The following is a 20,788-nucleotide window of genomic DNA, read 5'->3' on the forward strand; positions in this document are numbered from 1 at the left end:
AATTATATACTAATATTTAAATGTGTATTTTTCAAAAGAAAAAAAACATTAGTGAGGGGAAGTGATATTCATCAAACATGTCTGTTTTTTTGCCAAAATCACTTGGTTCAAATGATTAGCGGCAAAAAAATAAAGTATTTCGTGTGGCATGTGGAGTGGCGATGGTCAAATTCTTGTGGAAAAATTAACTCACAGGTAATATCGCAATTAATTCGCACACACGTCATAGACACACACTTGTCGCCCTTTCAAAAAAAAAATGTCTGTCTTCTGGGCGGCGCCATGCACCGACAGCTCACACCAAAGAGTCAGCAACGTAATCCTCAACACACACACACACACACACACACAACCAATCCATCATTGTATATATCCATGCATGCACAAGCTCTGTTCATTCTTTGATATAATTGAGAGAGATCATATAGAGAGACCTATAGTGTGACTTAATTGTCCTTCTAGGGTTAGGGTTTCTTTTAGCTTCTAACTTGTTTCTTCCCAACAACCATTGTCAGTAACCATGTGATTGACTATATAATTCAACAACAACAAGAAGAGGACTATATAATTCAACAAGAAGAAGAAGAAGAAGAAGAAGAAGAAGAAGAAGGATATATAGTATATAGTATATTTATATATATCAAGAAGAAGGAGAATTTATATGAGTTATTTTGAGAGTTCTCCATATGATGATGACTGTAATAATAAAGATTATGAGTATGAGGATGAAGATGAGGAGAACCTTAGATGTGGAGCAAGCTCAAGCAATAGCACCATAGAGGAGATCAGTGAGAAGAAGATGAGCTCTGGTTCAGTAAGACAGTATATCCGATCAAAGGCCCCGAGACTTCGGTGGACGCCGGAGCTTCATCTTTGCTTTGTTCGTGCTGTCGAATTGCTCGGTGGCCAAGAGAGTGAGTTCATCCTTTCGTTTGTTGTTCAAGTGCTTTTGAATTTGATCTAGTTTCCATTTTCTGTCTTCTTTTTAACTCAATTTGATTGAATTCAATCAGGAGCTACTCCAAAACTTGTTCTTCAATTAATGAATGTTCAAGGCCTTAGTATTTCTCATGTCAAAAGTCATTTACAGGTAAATCACTATTTTTTTTTTGTTTGTTTAATGTTATTTGTGTTTTCAAGTGATGAAATGTTAATGTTCCTTTCTTTTTTTGGGTATCAGATGTATAGGAACAAAAAGATTGATGACACTGGCCAAAGTAAGCTTCTATTGTGTGTAATACTAGTTTTGTAGTTTATGAATCAGAAGAACTAGAGCTAGGATTACTTGTTTCTTTAATTTCTCAGATTAATTTGGATGTAAATTCTAGTTATAAGGAAGAATCAAAGGAGTTCCATTGAGGGAAATGATCATCATGTCTACAATCTCAACCAACTTCCAGATAGTTGCATAAGGTATATGATCTAATTACTAACATTTATAGCACTTCATTTACTTGGTTATAATTAAAAACACATGCAAATCATATATCTTTGGAGCAGTCATGAATTTCCGGCGATAGATCGATTCTTAAGAGAAGTAATAAGTAGTAATCAAAATCATTATAGCAGCCGTGAACTCGATGAAGCATCGAAGCAGTTCCAAATGTTCCATGAGCAAAGAGAGACAAGCCATGCTCATGAACCTGATTTAAGTCTGTCACTTAGCATTGCACCAAGGCAAGAGAAAAGACAAAGGCAATGGGTGGAAGAAGAAGAAGAAGAAGAAGAGGAAGAGGACATTGGCTTATCCCTCTCATTGAACACACCTTCAAAGCAAGATAGACATGTACCACTCTATAGATCATCATCTCACCATACTCCTGGATAGTCTTTTTAGATCTTGTTATTATAATTAATTTGAGTAGTTAATTAACATGTTGTTTGTGTTAGTTCTTTAGATTATTTTTTCTTGTTAAATCTCTTGTCAGTTTCATGATTTGAATGTTGCAAAGACTTAATGAAAATGACTAGATTTCTACTACTTCTTCTTTGTCTGTGAACTAACCAGAGACATTGAATATGGCCAATTTATATAGTTTATTGTTTCAAGCTGGAAGAAGTACTATCTCATTTGACGTTTGATTTATCCAAGCTCAAATTTTATTGATTGATTTTAGAGCAAACTTCTTGCATAATTCAGTTTCATTTATATATGTATAGAGAATCAGAGCTCCATTACACAAATTACATTGTTGAATTTTCAGAAAAAAAAATTGGATATTTTGGCCTGTGAATTAAACATGATCAATAATGCATACTAAACTTCTAGATATAGATCAGAAGTTGATGCATTGGCTCAATCAAAGACAGTCATTTTCTTGGTATATATGCATCATGTGTTGTTAGGTACACTTGATGTTCATCATCACAATTAATGTTGTTTTAATTAATGCTTTAATTTCTTGTGGATTATATTTTTTTAACTTTCCATATGAAATATGTAATTAATAATATTCTAAACAATTTAAAGCTTGGATTGTATTCAAAGGATTTCTTGTCGGCAGGATTGAAGTTCAGAAACAGATGAATTTTTTTTTTTAAATTCTTGAAAACCAATAAATATAAAATAATCTCTTCATAGTTGCAAACTATGACATGAATGTCATGTCTTAAACCTTGACTTGAAATTAATGTCCTAGTTAATTGAGTGTAAGAAAAACAAAAAGGAGAAGGTGATGACTTTTGTGGCCAATCATTTGCAAAGGGCCTTCCATTTCTACATGTAGTAGTTGGATCATAACTGTGGATACAATTGCTTGACATTGCTGGCTTTTCCAATATTGCCTACACCATTTTCTGAAAACCTTGAAAATGTTGATAGCTAAGATTGAAGACAAAACAAAGAATGATGTCACTATTATCAGAAAAAATCTGTAAAAATACATACATTTAAGATATATACTCTATATATATTTGATAATATTATAAAGATTAGGCCAACGACCTCTTGATCTTTTAGCATTAGGTTCCTTGTGTAATGTCTTTATGTTCTTGTCGAGAAGGCAGATTCAAATCTTAACTCACATAAAATGAAAACCCAGACACACTGAGTTAATAACCTTAGGTCCGTGCATACTCATTGTAGGACATAGACAATAGCATTGGATTTATTCCAAGTACTATATCTTATATTTTTTTTTTTATTATAGTTTGATATACAATCATAATATTATTAAATGGTTGAAATCTTGGGAATAATTTGACTATATATAAAGATTTAAAATAAAAATTAAATTCATTAAAAGACCATGAATATTAATATATTATAAGACATATCGAGGATGAGAATGTATAGACTACATGATTAATGTCTGGTCTCTATGTATTTCTCTGATCTATCATCAATATATAAATATATATAAATATATATATATATATATATATTAAAAAACCTTGGTTATTTTGCGGAGAAAACATAGGAATTTAAGATATAAAACATTATTTCATAATCCTTTCCAATGAATTCTTTCAACTTTCCAAGGTTTCATTCTCAAGTTATATGTATATATATATAATATGAATGATTATAAAAGTAAATCCTATGGTCACAAGGAGAAGAACATCAATTACCTAGCACATACCTAACATGAGCTCATGTCGAATGGTGTGGTTGTATATATTATTTCAGCGTGAATAAACTAATTCAGAAACAAACTTGCCTTCCTAATTTTATTATGAAAATGAGTTAAGAAAATAAAATTTTAATAAATGAATGGATTACAATTGTTCAACATCTTGATAAGTTAGGCTTGAAAGTTACAGCTAAGATACCTCTATTATTGTATTTTTTTTTCATAAATTGAAATAAAACACATAATATAGGTGAAATCTAATAATAATAATCCAAACATTTGTTGGTCATTGTCGTTGAATGCTATAAGCTTTGAAGTATTAATTCACTCACGCAAGCCTCTTGACAGACAATCCGAAGATATTAACTCACATGAGATAGAGATATTAACATACTCTTGTGACTTTGTTAAAAAAAAGTTATAAATTAGAATGTTTATTTTATACAATTTTAAAATAAAATATAAAAAATTTAAATATTATTCTATCACCAAGTTTTGTTTTATTTTTATTTCTTTTTATCACTACCTAACTGTGAAAAAGTAATTAAAGACTAAATCTAGTAAGAGGGTAATATTAGTTTATTAAAATTATTGGTATAGACTCCGGGGCTTCTTCTAATATTATTGAGAAAAAAACCTCAGTGGATAAAAGCTATTTTTTTTAATTATTTTGATCATTAAAACTTTGTTACAATTGATATATAAAGTTTTATATAACAATGAGTAATTAAGCACATATAGAATAAGAAGATTGATGGATTTTAAGATAAACACAAGCCCATATTAATCTAGTTATTTAAAGTTTAATTTGAGTTTAAAATAGGTTATATCTTAATTATAGGTATTAACTTTGAGTTTGAGTATGTTTGATTTTTAACAAATAATTATCCTTCTTTTCTCAACAAATTGATTTTTAAGTTTAATTAAATTGTATTTTTAAGTCATTTGTTTGGTTAATGGTTTTATAATTAATAGAAATTTCGAGAAAAAACTATTAAATATGAAAAAGGAAATTGCAAGTTTAGTTTTACAAGGTTATCACTAGTTTCTTTCTTCTTTTTTTTTAATACAAAATTTGATTATGTTAACTATGAGGGTTTTTATGCAAAACATTTTCAAACACTCAAAAAGAGGGGGTTTTCTGTAAAAAAAACAGCGTCTTCGTTCGTCTGAAGCAAAAGGAAAAGGGGAGAAATGGGGCGGACGCCCAGGCCAGTGGTGGATGATGAGTATGAGGTGAGATAACTCATCGATTCATATGATTTTCTATAAATTAGAGATGGATTGAGTGGAAAGTTTCAATCTTGTTGATCTTTCTTTGATGATATAATTCACAGTGAAATGAATCATCTTGACCTAAATCCTTTTTTGTGTGTGATTGTGCCATGTTGTTGTAAATTAGCAATTGGATATTTTTGCTTCAATTATGCTTGATTTTGCAGCGCTTTGTGTATGAATAAATGCTTAAAATTTTGAATCAATATTATATCTTGTTTGGATTTGTATCACTATCTGATTCCAAACATTGTTTTTGATAAGGAATTGAGTTGTAGATTTTTTTTTTTTATGCTTTACAATCTTAAGAAGGGATGATTTGTAGTTTAAAATGATTGTTTCTTGAATATGGAATTATATAACCTCATTGCAAAATCTGTAGATTTGAGGATTGATAAAAAAAGTTGTATTTTTATTTATTTCCTGTTTGAGCAAAAGGTTCAAGATTTTTTTCTTTCCTCCATGCAACAGTGGTTTTTCCCCTCTTTATTTAGTGGAAAGTTGTGAAAGTCTTCATGAACAGTTGATATGAAGTTGGCCTAACTTTGGATTTTATTCATCAATTGTCTTTAAACTATTCTTGAAGAAGTATAGGTCCATGTATGTATATATATTTTAATTTTTCATTTTTGTGCAATTGAGCAGAGTGAAGAACAGAAGCAAGCTGCTGCTGATGTTCTTTACCAATATTCACAATTTGTAATGGTATGCATTGGGGAGGGAGTTCGGCCTACTGATTTGAGGTTACACTTGATGAAGGTATGCACTTTATTGTTGCATGTTTGCTATTTATTTTTTCCATTTGTTTAAAAAATTTGGTATGAGTTATGGTCACATTTCCTTTTGAAGTGATTATATCAAAGATTTTAAATATTTTGCTATCAGTTACTGCTTTGAGACATGTTGAATAACTGAATATGCTTCTGGAAACATTGGATTGGTAAATTAGCTCAAAAAGGAATACAAATATTAAGTGATTACAGAATGAGAACCTTGGGGCTATCCATTTATGAATGATAGAGTTGAATGAATCACCTCAAATAGTTTTGATTGCCAGCTTATGAAAACCTTTTTCAGAGTTCCTTTTTAGCAGAACTTTCACAAACAAAGCTTATTTAAAATTCTATAACAACTTCCACATTTTTTTTTTTAAAAAAAATCAGATTTATTATTTGATGAGAAACCTCAACATGAACAGAGTAGAGGGTTGTATCTTGAGTTTCTTGTTATTTATCCTGCAGTATGGCCTATCCAGTTTGTGTAGAAGAAATGTTTTGCATGATCAAACATGGAAGTTGAGAAGTTAATCATCACAAAACAGAGTGTAAACATGCACTTGTTTTAATTCTTAAATATCAATTCTATTCAAATTATGGAAACTGTTCTACATTGAAATTTATCACCCATATCAGTGTGCTTGAACCGGTCTTCTTCTTCCACTGATATCAATCAGTTAGATGTGTGATATAACAAGTTATTCATGATGCAGGATGTGAACTTTTGCCATTTGGTCTGTTTAGTATATCTTGTTTCTCCGCCGACTTTTCACCGATAACTAAATTATTCTGTTTGTTCAGGAAATTTCTGGAATGCCAACATCCTTAAAGGAAGCACAACAACAAATATCAACTCCTCCAGATTCCACTAGTGAACCTTCTTCCTCAGGCACATCAAAAGGAGAGAAATTTGGAACATCTTAAACATCTTGTAAACAAATAATCCATCTGCGACTATTATCCATGTATTTTTGGTGAGTTTTTCTAATGACAATGAAGTTGGTTGATGAAGTTTGATATTTATATTGGAATATATTCAGATACTGATGCAATGGGAATGCATAATACTTAAAAGGTACACTCTCCTGGCAAAGCAATGTCAGTAACCAGCAAGTGCGTTGCACCCCACCGTTCTTTTTGCAGCTTTGGATTCAAAGGCACAGCCCACTTGGCTCAGTGGCAGAGTGGATTATTTTGTCTTTTATTTCTCCATTTCAAAAGGTTGAAATAAGTGATAATTAATTTCTCAGAAACTAAAAGTTGTTGAAATAATTGATCAAAAGCTTGATCTTAAAGAAATCTAAGCCTATCAGTTTTCTCAGTTTTTTTTATTGGTTCATTACTTGATATATTATTGTACATTTGAAACAAATATTATTTAAAAAATTCTCACTTACCTCAATTGTTATAAGAGTTGGATCTTTGAATATTCACTTCAAAGAAAAAAAAGAGAGATGGCAATTTAAGAAGTCTATTATGTAAAAAAACAATATTTGGAAAAAAAGTGTGAAAATTTCTTTCTTTTTAAAGATGAAGACCAAAGACCACACTAGACCATAGACAAAAGATTGCATGACATTGAACCAAAATAGCAAACCCATATAATAAGTTCTTAAAAACACTATTTTAGCCAAGTACTTGTGAAACTCTACATTAACCCAAGATAGCCAAAAATAATGATCAAATGCAAGTCATATAAGCTATCGAAAAAGCCTTATATTATATATATATATATACACACACATAAGTGAACCTATAGTCTGCATGCATGATGCATGGTTGTCGGACATGCACGCTGATCACCATTGATGCTAACCAGAGGTTGTCCCCCACAACCAATTATATGCAAGCCTTAAACTTTTCAAGACTTCACATGCATCTGCATCACTGCATCAAATCAGTTTTACTCCCAAGATAAAACTCCATTGAAATGACTCAAGATTGACCAAAACCTCCAATTAATATAGTTTTCCAATATATATATATACAGAGATAGAGAAAGGGATGTATAGAGAAAAAGAGAGAGAGAGAGAGAAAGCTAGTAATGAAGAGCACGTTCACGTTGTGTGAATAGTCCCAAGGTGGCAACTCATAAATCATAATAGCAGCAGCAAAAGAGCATCTATAGCCCACTGTTCCTTTCAAAGAAGACACCATCGCTTGTTCCCAATACTTCACCACTTTTTTAGTTTTGGCCCACCACCACCACCATCACCCCCACCATGCACTCTCCCTTCCTCTCTCTCCATCTATCCTTCTCTTGCAATCATAATCATCATCTTCTTCTTCTTTCCCCATCCTCTCTTCAACTTCAACATCCCTCCCCATTCTAGCTCCTCTCTCTGAATATTACACACACACATATATTGATATATATCTAGTTTATAGTTAATATATATATATAGTTTTCACCTTCATCATCACTCTTCTCTCCTTAACCCTTACTTTTCTCTGCTTCTTTTCATGCCCTACTGCCATAGTGCCAACTGCATGTGCCATGCAATGGCTACAAACAATCTATCACTGATCCCTCTCACACTTTACAGTTTACACAACCCTAGATACAATAACTCCACCAACTTTTCCCAACAAATTAGCACCTTCTTCTTACAACATGCCAAAAACCACTAACACTAACCTCCAGAACCATGCAGAACATCTCCAAACCCTAAACACACTCTCAAATTAATCTCAATATATTAACTCCTCTCTTTCTTGTATGTATGACCACCGCCTTTCCTCTCCATAGAGTGACCACTCTTATCCCCATCCCTTCATCTCCTCCTTCCCCACCACCTTCCCATACTCCAAGACACTCCTCACATGGATAACTCCTCACCTCTCTCTCTCCCAATAGAACAGTGCTCCTCCAGCCCCACTTCCACCTCCACAACCACCACCAAGAAGAAGAAGAACAAAGGCAAAGGTGGTCCAGATAACAACAAGTTCAGGTACAGAGGAGTGAGGCAACGTAGCTGGGGTAAATGGGTGGCTGAGATCCGTGAACCACGCCGCCGCACTCGCAAATGGCTCGGCACCTTCTCCACCGCCGAGGACGCTGCTCGTGCCTACGACCGTGCTGCTCTCGTCCTCTACGGTCCTCGTGCTCAGCTCAATCTTGAATCCTCTTCTCCTCATCCCTCCACCACCTCCTCCTCTTCTTCTTCTTCTTCTTCTTCTTCTTCTACTACTACTACTACTACTAGTTCTACTCCACCAGCTCTCCGGCCACTACTTCCTCGTCCTTCCGGGTTCCCTTACCAACCTCTTCTCCACCCGATCCGACCCGATAACCCGCTACTTCGAACTCCTACTGACTACCAACGAACACTGGAAATTGGCTTGAGTTCTGCTTCCGGATCCGGGTCTGGATCTAAACCCGTTTACCCGAATCCGAATATCTATGAAGAGATAAACTCACTTGCAGGTTCTGTTAGCTGTGGCCTAACTCTTGCTTCACCGGAGATGTCACTAACTCCTCCGGCTGACCCCTCACCGCCGGCACCTCCGGTTGAATCTCCACCTATGGCTTCCACTTGGCCTTTTGATGATTATAGTTCCTACTTGTGGGATGATGCTGATGCTTTCTTCTTTGATTTATGAATAGGTTAATTATTAGGGTTAGGGTTAGGGTTTGTATGCAAGCATTCTGAAGAACTTCTCCTTTATTTCTATATCTCTCACTCACTGACTCAGTTTCTGTTCATTGTATTATGGTTTTCCTCATTATCTTATTTGATTATATTATTATTTCCTTATATATATATATGTTATTCTCATGCAGCAAGCTTAACAATGGAAGTGCAGTAGTTCAGAGGTTTTCTTTCTTTGTTTTTGTTTTTTTTTTCTTGTTTTTTTTTAGTATGTTTTTTAGTTTAGGGTTTGCTGAAATGATTCTATTCTCATTGTTGGCCTTAATCACTTGCTTTCAATAACTTAGAAACTATGCTGCATGTTTTCTTCGCACATATAATTATTTCTGTTTGTATGTGTTTATGTTCATTTTTTTTTGCTTGTTCATGGTTGCATGTTCTACCAGCTTTGAATGATTTATGGTATTTTTGTTCTATGATTTTGTAGAATTTTTTAGGGAAATGGGGAATTGATCATATTCTTATAAGTCATTTGTTGTTTTTCTTATTCAATATAGCTCATCAGTAATCTTAGTGATGAAGTTTTGACTTCATTGTCATTATATGATGTTCTTGTGCTTGTTTTCTGTTAAGATTGTGATTTTCTAACATTTATAGTGTTTGCTTATAATTTTTTTCTTCTGGTTTGAGGGAATTTTTATGGACCTTAATTATATATAATGTAATAAATCATTATCATTAGATGTCCATGTAATTGTTTTCTTTGAAGACTGTGATTTCCTCTCATTGATAGTGTTTATTTTATGATTTGTTTATGTTTTGAGGATATATTTAGACATAATCATTTTATGAATTAGTCATTGTTATTTGTTTCTAATTCTTTACACTCCATTGGTTATCTTAGTTTCGGATGAAATCTGATGTCTTTTAAATGATACATTAATTGTTTCCTCTCATGCAATTACTGTTTTGATTAATAAGATATCTTATGCCATTCTTATTAAAGTATTAATTGTTTTAATTATAAGTCTTTTTACATGGTTATTGAGTTGATAAATTTTGGGAAGAGCTACAAATGTTGGATTGAATTTTGGGGTTGTATTTTATGAAGATTTGCAATGCTTATCTACTTGAAAACATGAAATGTTGTAAGGCACATTCATGAACTAAGTGTAAAACGAGTTTCAGTTATTTTTTACTTGAGATAATTTGAACTTCAAAATGATGCAAACTGCTACTTATCTTTTATTGTTGATATATATATTATTATTCACTTAGAAAGTATAGTTAATTCATAGCATATGATTCACTTAGTCACAATTGGATATGAATTTATGTGCTCACAATGAAGTCATGTTAGATCCATGATGTTAATTGTTTGCTTTGATTTTATGAGGATCAAAGTATTTGTATGTTGAAATTGCTCATGTGATGAGGTTCATTTATATCATAAAATAATAGCCTTTGATTATTAAGCGTAAATTAAGGAGTAATAAGATACACAAGACAAGGTTTTTTTTTAAAAAAATATATATGAAGATTAATTTTTGATTGTATTTTCTTCAAATTTTCCTTGCATTCTTTTGTGACTTTGGAAAAAGATTGGACTACATATGAAATAATTGATATCCTTTTGTTGTATCAAGTGATTAATTTTTTTTTTCTTTAGTGATAATAATGTTGGAGTTTAATTGCTTGCCAAATTGTTTTAACTATTGTTGTTATATATTCTGATACTTTTTGGATAATGAGACGGTACACAGGATATATATTTATAGTTATCACTTGAATTTGATTGGAACTTCAAGGCATGTATTCTTGGATTCAAACATTGAGAAGATCAAAAGTCTTATTTGCAATTAAATCGTATCATTTTTTTGTGATTAGCAAAATTAATATTTATGAGTTTTTTTTTCTCTGCATCTTACATTAGATATTAACTCATTTGAATATAAATATTGGATTGAAAAGAGGTTTTTTATTCCTTTCATTCTGAAATACATATCGTTTAAAGAGCCATATCTTTGTTTTGGGACTGTAAATATTACTTTATTCATTTATAAAACTTATTAGATTGAATATGGGTAATGGTGGAAAAAAATAAATAAATCTTATCTTAGAACTCTAATTAAAGTGACAATTATTTTGGGAATTTTTGTTACATCGACACCTAATTTCAGAATGGAGGTTGTACTGAATTAATAAAAAAAAAAATTCCTACCAATACACATTAAATAAAATTCACTCCTTTAGATTTACTATTAATATCCCTCGGAGAAATTTAAAATGCATTATTATTCTAGGCTTATACCTCTTTGTCAAACATTAGTTAATTATAGTAGTTCTTACTTGCCACCCCCATGAAAGATAAGAAAATTACTTTTTCTTTTTTGGATGAAATGCAACAAGCGCTTATCATGGATATGTACAGGCTTGGAGCAAGCTCAAACTCAACAAGCACGGCTTTAGAGTTTGATCTCGATAGGGTTCTCTCCACACAAATACTCTAAACAAGAGACTTAATTAGTACTAATAGGCTAAGAGGCCATTGGTAAATAAGAAAATTACTTGTCATCCCCTAACTCGTCAAATATTATTTGTCACCCTTAAAAATAATATTCTTATATTTTAATTTGGGTGTAATGGTTTTTAATTTTTAAAATAAAATCTATTTGTAATTCATATGATGATTTGTTAACAGAAATAAAATATAAGTGACATCTATTTTTATTAAAATCAATTATATATTTAAAAATTGTAATTATCTAGAAGGCAAATATAATTAAAAATTTTTAAAAATTGTGCTTTGATGACAAGTGAAATATAATTTTAAAAAAATGATAATTACTAATATTAAAAGGGATGATACTTTTAAATTCAAGTAAGGCTGCGCATATATTTAAGGATGTGTTAATGAGATGCTGACAGGTAGTTATACCATTTCAGTCTATCAATGAAAGTTCATAGAAATTGCATGCAAGAAGTACAGACACTTCAGTGAATGACTTCACTGGAATGGGGCCAACTTTGGCATTCAAACATGAATTAATGGAAATAAGACAAATAAAACAATATTTTATAGTTTTCTTTCATTTCCCTTTCATCCATTTCCTTTTCTTTCATTCAATTTCTTCTACTTTTCCTCAATCCAATCTCTTCTTTTTCTTTCATTTATCCATGAAAATTTTGAGCTACCAGTCTATTTTTGCCACATGCACCAAAATTATTTCCTCATTTATTTTATTTTATTTACAAATTTAATAAATTTTTTTAAATAGATGAACAAACCACACAAATATTAAGCTACTTAATTTAACTGGTGTGCATGAGTTAGCAAAGAGTCGAACTTGGATGCAATGAACCAAAAAAAACCAGACTTTAAGTGCTTATTTTAGAATTTTAATTTATTATAAGAAATTTATTTATTTATTTATTAATCTACTTTACTTTACTCTACTCTAATAATGATATTTTAAAAGAACAGTCTAAACATTCTAATTCCAAATAATGCTTTGTAATGGGAAAAGTATGTATACAAAAATTATTAATACAATAGGGTTAGCTTCATGAAAGTAATTGTGCAATTTGGAGCTTTTACAGGGCATATAATATATATATATATATATATGTAAAGAACTCTTACTTTGTTATGATCCATGGTACCATTGCATCATGGATGAACTCATTTAAACAAACACATTAGCTACCTTAACAAACATGGTTATTATTACTAAACAAGTACTTAGTCAATTGATACTGCTCTGACTTTGAATTTTACTGCAACTGAAGAACAACCAGAGTAAGACCCATGACAAATCAATGACAATAATATTATCTGATCATATGACTCTGTCATCAAATGCAAAATCTATTTGACACATATCAACAATGAATTCAGAAGCAACAAGCATTTCATTCATTCCATCTTTCTTGTTTTATATACACACAATGAACTCTTCGAAGACTTTTCAATCTTCTAAATTGCAAGAGAACAATGAACAATATCATCAAATGCAAGCTTTTTTTGAACACATATCAATACTGAATTCAGAAGCAGCAAAAGCAGAGAACAATGAACATTTCAGTCATTACATCATTCATTACATCTTCTTGCTTTATATATACACAATGAACTCTTAGAAAACTTTTTCAATCTTCTAAATTGCAAGAGCACTCTACATGATGTATTACCATTTTTCCTTTATGAACATCAAACTGTGTACAGAACACACAAAACTTTCTACCAGGCTCTTCTTCCTCTTCCATGTCATCATCTATGTCCTCAGCTGCAACCTTCACATCTCGACAATTGTCACAGATACAAAAGCATGGAGGTAATTGCCCAAAACAAGCTGTCTATCTTATCCAAATACCACCTTTCTCCCACTATCCCACATCAGTAGATACCCAAACACCATGGCCAAGCCTCCTCCGAATCCTATTCCCACAAAAATAGACTGCCAATTTGGCTCATTGTAAGACTTATAAGAGATATAATATCTTGGAGATAAAGCACTTGAATCAGCGCATTGCCTGGATAATGGACTCCCGCATAATCCTGAATTACCCTCAAAGGAAGAATTTGAAAATGTAGAGAACTGATTGCCCAGTGGTACTCTACCCACTAGCCTGTTGTATGAAAGGTTCAGGAAGGACAGGAAGCTCAGGTTAACCAAAGATCGCGGAATCTCCTCTGAGAATTGGTTGTGTGAGAGATCTAATGCTTCTAATTGAACCAAGTTTCCAAGCTCTGATGGAATTGGTCCTGTGAAATTATTGAGTGAAATGTTTAGCATCTGGAGCGCTGTAAGGTTCCCAAAGCTTTTAGGCAAACTACCATCAAATCTATTGTTTGAAAGATCAACCGATCTCAAGATTGCCAGCAACTTTACAAAAGTCAAAACTAAGCCTTTGAATGTCACTGTGACTGAGTCTTCATAAAAGTAGCTGGAGCCGAAATGAAGATAGCTAACACCAAATGGCAGGTTGGATGGCTCTGGAACGTTCACCATTGCTTTCAAATTCTCAATGCACTCCTGTGGCAGACTGCCACTGAAGTTGTTGGATGAGATATCAAAGATTTGTAGTTTAGGAAATGTATAATTCCCTACAGGGTGATGCCCAAGAGGACCATAGAATTCATTTGATCTGAGAACAAGGACTTTCAAAGCAGAAATATTTCCCAACCAATATGGAAAAGAATCCACAAACTTGTTGTGCCCTAGATCCAGAACCTCTAGACCATCACAGTTAACCAATGATCTAGGCAATTGACCTTCCAACTTGTTGTCTTTGAGATTTAATGTCCTCAGACTACACTGTGAGCCAACATTCTGCGGTAAAGGACCTTGAAGCTGGTTGCCCTTTAGATTCAGTACTTGCATATCAGAAACTTCTCTCATGAGACATTCTGGAATCGAACCACTAAAGCTGTTGTCTGAAAGATCGAGAATTTGGAGATACGGAGCATGGCAAATGGATGGTGGGATGTGTCCAGTAAGATTATTGTTGGACAATGAGAAGAAGACAGTGTAGTTGAGATAGGAAGAGAAGTTGGATGGGATGGAAGATGTGAAGAAGTTGTTTGAGTAGTCCAAAATTATAGTGTTTGGTGGGGGAAGAGGAACTGGACCTTGAAGCAAGTTGGAATGGAGATCAAGAATCATTGAGATGACATTCATTGAAAAATTGAGGGGAGGAACATGAGGAACATCAACAAAAGTGAAAAGGTTGTAAGACAAATTCAAGTAAGAGAGACTCGTAAATGCTCCATATCCACTTTGGTATAGCACCACCAATTTGATTGTTTGAGAGGTCAAGGAAGGTCATGTCAAGCTTATGTTCCAAGAAAGGAGGGATGATGGTCAGGTTGCATGATACCAATTTCAGAGTAGTAATGGAGGGAAAGAGGAGAGAAAAATCACCGTTACCATTTAATATGGACAACTTGTTGCTTGAGAGATCCAAGTACGAGAGGTTCCTCATGCGCCCGATTGGGTCCAGTTCCAGTGTGCCACTGAAGTTGTTTGAAGCCAATGCCAGATACTTCAGATTTGAAAGCTTAATAATTGACTTTGGAATATCTCCTTGAAGTTCATTGTCGCTCAAATCAACAGTATTCAAAGTAGAAGACGCATTGGAGAACTCTTCCAGCTTACCAGCGAGCCTGTTTTGGTTTAGCTGCAACACTTGCAATGCCGGGAGGGTGAACAAAGTTACCGGGATTGATCCATTGAGTGAATTATTCTTCAGATCAAGCTTTGTGAGATTCTGAAGCCTTCCAAAATATTGAGGTATGTCCCCAGTAAAGCTATTATGAGACAGAATAATTTGTGAGATTCTCTCGCCACCCACATGCGGAGGTATTTTACCAATGAAACCGTTGAGCGAGAGGTCCAAATGAACCAACTGGTTGAGTTTTCCAATGGAAAGGGGAATTGGCCCAGAGAAGTTGCAACTTGTAAGAGCCAACTTTGTCAAAGACTTCAAATTTCCCAAAGATTCCGGCAAACTACCTGAAAAATTTGTGTACTCAACGATCAACTTCTCCAAAGAACTCTCTTTGGGAAATTCTGGCAAGTACCCTGAGAGCATCGGATTGAGGGACACATCAAGAGCTTTTAAATTCATCAGTTGAAACACACTTGGCGGAAACAATCCATGGAGTTCACAATCAACGAGACTAAGTTCATTCAGATAAGAGAAGTTTCCAAAGAACTCAGGCACCTGCGAAGAAAAATTGTTCTGGTCGAGATGGATTACTGACAAATTCCGGAGCTTGGACAGAGACTCATGGATCGGCCCCGAAAGCGAACAACTAGACAAACTGAGAGCTTGAAGCCGAGGAGCAGATTTGGCGATAACTTGACACCAATCCATGCTATTACTAGAAAGATTAACCCCATCTAGATACAGCTTCTGGAGGTTAGAGAGCCCACCAATGAGTTCCCCGAGATCTGGGGTTTCCAACTCCCCTCCGTTGAAAAAGTAGGTGGATAAGTCCAAAGATACCAGCTTTTTGAGGCGAGAGATCCCGCTGGGGACTTGTCCGGCAAAACCGGAGTTGGAGAGATTGAGATGAGTGAGATTACCAAGCATTTCAAAACCCGAAACTGGAATAACACTTCCATTGAACAGATTGTAGGAAAGATTAAGCCTTTGAAGGGAAGTGAGCTCGAAAAGCGCTGCACTGATGTTACCGGAGATATCTCGGTTGCCGAGGTCGAGGAAGATAACTAGACCAGAAACATGGTCACAGGTGACGCCCTCCCAACTACAGCAGTTGGTGCCACGAATCCAAGGACGGGTCAAATTCTTCATCGAGGAGAAGCCATTCTTGAGCCGGAGGAGAGCCGAAGCCTGTTCCTGGTGGCATTGAGCTTCACCACTGAGCTCAATCACCAAGGAAAGGAAGACAAGGATAAGAAAATGGAAATGAAACGAACGAGAACTCATTGGAGGAAGATGAGCAGGGCACTAGACGAAGAAGAAGAAGAAGAAGAAGAAGAAGAAGAAGAGAGGTTGGTTTTAGTCGAAAGCATAGTATGTTGTTGGCAGACCGCTGTGAAGAACTGTTACCAAAAGGGCAGGGGCGAAGAAGGGGGAATCCCAGGCGCCGCAAGGCCGGGTTGACTGGAATTAGAGGGAGTAAGCGCGTTGGGTGGTCGGCCACCTCTGCTTGGAATTTTATCAAACATCTCGTCGACGTGGCGTAACATACACTATTACTTCGCCCTCACCGAAGACTTGGTCGCATGCTCGTACGTAACATGATCCTGGTCGCCCATCTCAATCGCACGGTTCAAAATGTTTCCTCAAGTCATTGATGTAGTTTTGTTTGGATTGTGGACTTGACTCTTGGGTGCTTTTCTATTTTATTTTTAGTGAATTTATAATTTAATTTGGACGACATGTGGACTGCAAAGGTTATTTTTATTTTTTAAATCATTAAATATTGATAAAAATATTATTTTGATTACTGAATTTAGATTTATTTCAAAATATTCACTAAAATTATTAGTAATTTCATCTATAGAGTCTTGAATGGATTAATATTTTCATTAGTTGACTTGAAGACCTCCACTAGTGCGTTGACTGAGTTTTCTTCTACGCATCTGTGGAGGTCTCCATATCAGCTAATGAAGATGTTAATCTATCGGGTGATCTACGTATAGACTACCGATGAAATGATTGGTAACTTTAATGAGTATTTCGAAATAAATCAAAATTCAGTGATCAAATATGATTTACCTAAAAACAATTAGGGTCATTCTAAAAATTATTTACATGTCTAGTTTTTTTAGGTGTATGCAATTCTTTAGAAAAAAATTAGAAGACTCACTCAACATTGTTAAAAGAAATCTTGATTTTCAGGGATCATAAGTAGGAGACGAGAGTGATACATGAGAGTCTGTGATTAGTTTAACTACTGTTCAAGCATTGGCTAGTTCAGGGGATGAGTTTCTTTTTCTTTACTCTTAAAATTGCACTTCTCTTTCTTTATGTCTCAGTTTCCACATCTACATCTATATATATATATATATATATATATATATATTGATTTTCTCTCTATTATTTTGTTATGCTCTTTCATTTCATCTCCTGTGTAACCTTGGTATCTCTTCTTTTGTTGTTTTATCAATATATGTGAGTTATTTTTAATAAAGTATATATAATTTAATAATTACTTATAAAAGTTAATAATAAGTGAAGATTTGAATATAATAATTCTTAGATTAAACCCATCAAATTTAATTAAAAAAAAGTGTATTTTATCATAGTATAGTACGGACCACGGTCTGAATATATCCTAGGACCTATGCCATGACGTAAACAAGACTTGGTTACACACACATTTATATAATATATATGCTTTGATTAATTTTTTTGCTTATACATGTTTGTATACTCTTGATTAGTATTCAATGAATTTATGTAGACATTTCTAGATATTTGACTTTTGTGGATGTCGTTATATATTTAGAATTTATTTTTTATATTATTATTTACATTTTAATTATAATTACGGATCCGTAGACAAATTTATTTTCTAAAATATATTTATTTATGTAATTATTAAAAAATATAAAGATATAAAAATTATATCATTTATGTCCTCCTCTTTTATTGTAATTGTTTCGAAAAAGATAGATAAACCACTTCAATTAAAGAAAGAATGAGAACAAGAGTTCATCACCCAAAAAGGAAAAAAAAGAACAGACAAAACCAACCACACACCCAAAACAAAACAAACCACTATGTTTTTTTTTATTGTAATTGTCTTTTGTCTGCTCCCATCTTGTATTTTAAAAAAAATTGTAACCAATAATTATATTTTTCTTTTAAATTTAATTTTATAGTTTATTTGGTCTTGAGAAAAAAATTATAATTTTTTTTTATAAAAGAGAATTTTGGCATTTATCAACATATAACCATTTGTCATAATAGTGGAACGGTCAAGACATTTAACTTTTATGTAAAAAAATAATAAAAATTTGACTCTGAGATAAAAAATGAAAGAAGAAACATTATATCAATATGTAAATTAAATCTTTTAAAAAGAGAAAAGATAGTTGATGTTTTATATGGGGTTGGTTGTAGTGAGAATTCCCTACTTCCAACCACCACCACAACTAGAGTGGAAGCATCTTTCATTTGGAATTAATGAGACACACAAGTTAGGACAAGATCAACTAACTCTACAAATGCACCAATTAAAATAGTAATAACTAGTTGTTGTTTTTCTTTTTAAGGAGTGTTGCTTTTCATGGATGCTGTAATTACTTTGAAATTTTTGACAATATTCCATTTACTTGATGGGAAAGTATTCTTTCTTCTTTCGGTTCTTGAAAACAACTTCTTTGACAATTTATTAAATTTCTAGAAATTGAACACATGTACATTGATTCATAGGTTGGAAATTCTCTCCATCAATTAAAGTGTCCATCTATTATCTATTTTTAATTATTATTATTATTATTATTATTATTATTATTATTATATTTTTTATTTTTTTTTGTAGTTTGACTCATAATTAAACTGCTTCTTTTAGTGCGGCCCTCACTGTGTCATTATTGCCTTCTCTATAATGCATGTATATCAGTATATGCACACACGCTAGACAAATAAAGAAGACAAAGAATGAGAAGATGATTCTAATTATTATAATTTTATGAGATATTATAGAAAATTTTAATATTTTTTATAAAATTGATAAAATACAACTTAATTTTTCCAAACATGTATAAGGAATGAAAATAAGATGAAAATAAAATAAAAACAAAGAAATCATTCAAATCATCGAAGGCGATAAAATGATTAAACATGCAAAGATAAAAAAACCAAAAAAATAAAAATAAAAATAAAAATTCTTAAGAGATAACCGTATTTGGGGATCATCCATTTTTGGGAAAGAGGCAGGGCGAGCCAGCTCAGACAGGGGCGTGCAGCGCCGATGGAATAAATGGGGATGGTATGCTCACGTGCGTATGGAACCACTCGTACATGCTGATCATTCATAGCAGCCTAGAAATGTCTCGGTAGAGATGAATCGGCTCACCAGCTCGGTGAGGAGACTCATCAGCGACCGTGTCTCAATGGGCCCAAAGGTCGTTGGTACACGTGGGGATAAGGAGCCTACAGTTGGACTTGTGGTGCTCTCAATTAAGCAAAGGAAAAAACCAAGTTTAAATTCCTCATGATGTTAAACACGCGGACTTCAGCTTAATTTTCTTTTAACTCCTAAATTACAACAAATCAGATAAGGAGCAAAATACGGCTTTTTTTATTTATAAATATTGTATTTTTTAAAATTATTTACCAAAATAAGTATTTTTTAAATTAATTACCAAAATACGCAAAAAGTACCATGCATGGTACTTTTTTACGCATGGATTATTATTAAATTTTATTTTTAATTTTATAATAGTTTATATATGATATTTTACATTTACAACCTCATAAATTTTTTAAATTAAAATATTTTTCACAACCCTATTTAGATTTTACAATGGTTTTTTATATAACATTTTACATTTTAGCCCTTATAATTTTTTTAAAATTATAATTTTTTCTCACAACCCTATTTAAAATTTGCAATGGTTTTTTTATATAATATTTTACGTTTTAGTCCTTATATTTTTTTAATTAAAATTCTTTCTCACAACCCTATTTAAAAATTACAATGGTTTTTTAATATAATATTTTACCATGAAGGAATTCTCTCATTGTAAATTTTAAATAGGGGTTGTGAGAAAAAGACTTTTCAATTAAATATAAGAGACTAAAAAGCATATATATATAAAAAACATTGTAAATTTTAAATAGGAGTTAGTGACAAATCTAATTTTTAAATTATAAAAGACTAAAAGCGTGAAAATATTATATAAAAAAGCGATTGTAAAGAACTGAAATAGAGTTGTGAAAAAAATTTAATTTAAAAAGATTTGTGAGTTGTAAATGTCAAATATCATATATAAAAACTATTATAAAATTAAAAGAAAAATTTAATAATGATCACGTGCTGAAAAGATATGCATCAGTGAGTCTTTTTCATGTTCATGATTAATTTGAA

General features: G+C 32.7%; 4 protein-coding genes across 6 annotated transcripts; 3 read left to right on the top strand and 1 right to left on the bottom strand.

Moving 5' to 3' along the window:
• Window positions 1-429: 429 nt before the first annotated feature.
• LOC120273938 (putative Myb family transcription factor At1g14600) lies at window positions 430-1,936 on the top strand. Of its 2 annotated transcripts, none has more exons than XM_039280689.1 (5): window positions 430-914; window positions 1,014-1,090; window positions 1,181-1,217; window positions 1,329-1,413; window positions 1,570-1,936. In XM_039280689.1, the coding sequence occupies exons 1-5, from the start codon at window positions 662-664 to the stop codon at window positions 1,826-1,828; spliced, it is 711 nt and encodes a 236-aa protein (XP_039136623.1). In that variant the 5' UTR covers window positions 430-661; the 3' UTR covers window positions 1,829-1,936. The 2 variants fall into 2 exon arrangements, with proteins under 2 accessions (XP_039136623.1, XP_039136622.1); XM_039280688.1 differs by having other exon boundaries at window positions 433-914; window positions 1,501-1,936.
• Window positions 1,937-4,701: 2,765 nt separating this feature from the next.
• Window positions 4,702-6,848, top strand: LOC120273878. Of its 2 annotated transcripts, XR_005540648.1 has the most exons (4): window positions 4,702-4,808; window positions 5,493-5,606; window positions 6,425-6,597; window positions 6,699-6,848. XR_005540648.1 is itself a non-coding variant. In XM_039280618.1 (3 exons), the coding sequence occupies exons 1-3, from the start codon at window positions 4,767-4,769 to the stop codon at window positions 6,545-6,547; spliced, it is 279 nt and encodes a 92-aa protein (XP_039136552.1). In that variant the 5' UTR covers window positions 4,702-4,766; the 3' UTR covers window positions 6,548-6,646. The 2 variants fall into 2 exon arrangements, 1 of the variants encoding a protein (XP_039136552.1); XM_039280618.1 differs by lacking the exon at window positions 6,699-6,848 and having other exon boundaries at window positions 6,425-6,646.
• A 1,109-nt stretch (window positions 6,849-7,957) lies between these two features.
• Window positions 7,958-9,281, top strand: LOC120274007 (ethylene-responsive transcription factor ABI4). The gene has a single exon (XM_039280751.1). The coding sequence runs from the start codon at window positions 8,447-8,449 to the stop codon at window positions 9,224-9,226; it is 780 nt and encodes a 259-aa protein (XP_039136685.1). The 5' UTR covers window positions 7,958-8,446; the 3' UTR covers window positions 9,227-9,281.
• Window positions 9,282-13,255: 3,974 nt separating this feature from the next.
• On the bottom strand, window positions 13,256-16,981 carry LOC120273664 (receptor-like protein 12). The gene is made up of 2 exons (XM_039280340.1): window positions 15,263-16,981; window positions 13,256-14,085 (listed from the first exon to the last, which is right to left on the bottom strand). Exons 1-2 carry the CDS (start codon window positions 16,669-16,671, stop codon window positions 13,578-13,580), a joined length of 1,917 nt encoding a protein of 638 aa, XP_039136274.1. The 5' UTR covers window positions 16,672-16,981; the 3' UTR covers window positions 13,256-13,577.
• Window positions 16,982-20,788: the final 3,807 nt, after the last annotated feature.

This window comes from Dioscorea cayenensis, chromosome 12, assembly GCF_009730915.1.
Source record: "Dioscorea cayenensis subsp. rotundata cultivar TDr96_F1 chromosome 12, TDr96_F1_v2_PseudoChromosome.rev07_lg8_w22 25.fasta, whole genome shotgun sequence".
NCBI lineage: Eukaryota > Viridiplantae > Streptophyta > Magnoliopsida > Dioscoreales > Dioscoreaceae > Dioscorea > Dioscorea cayenensis.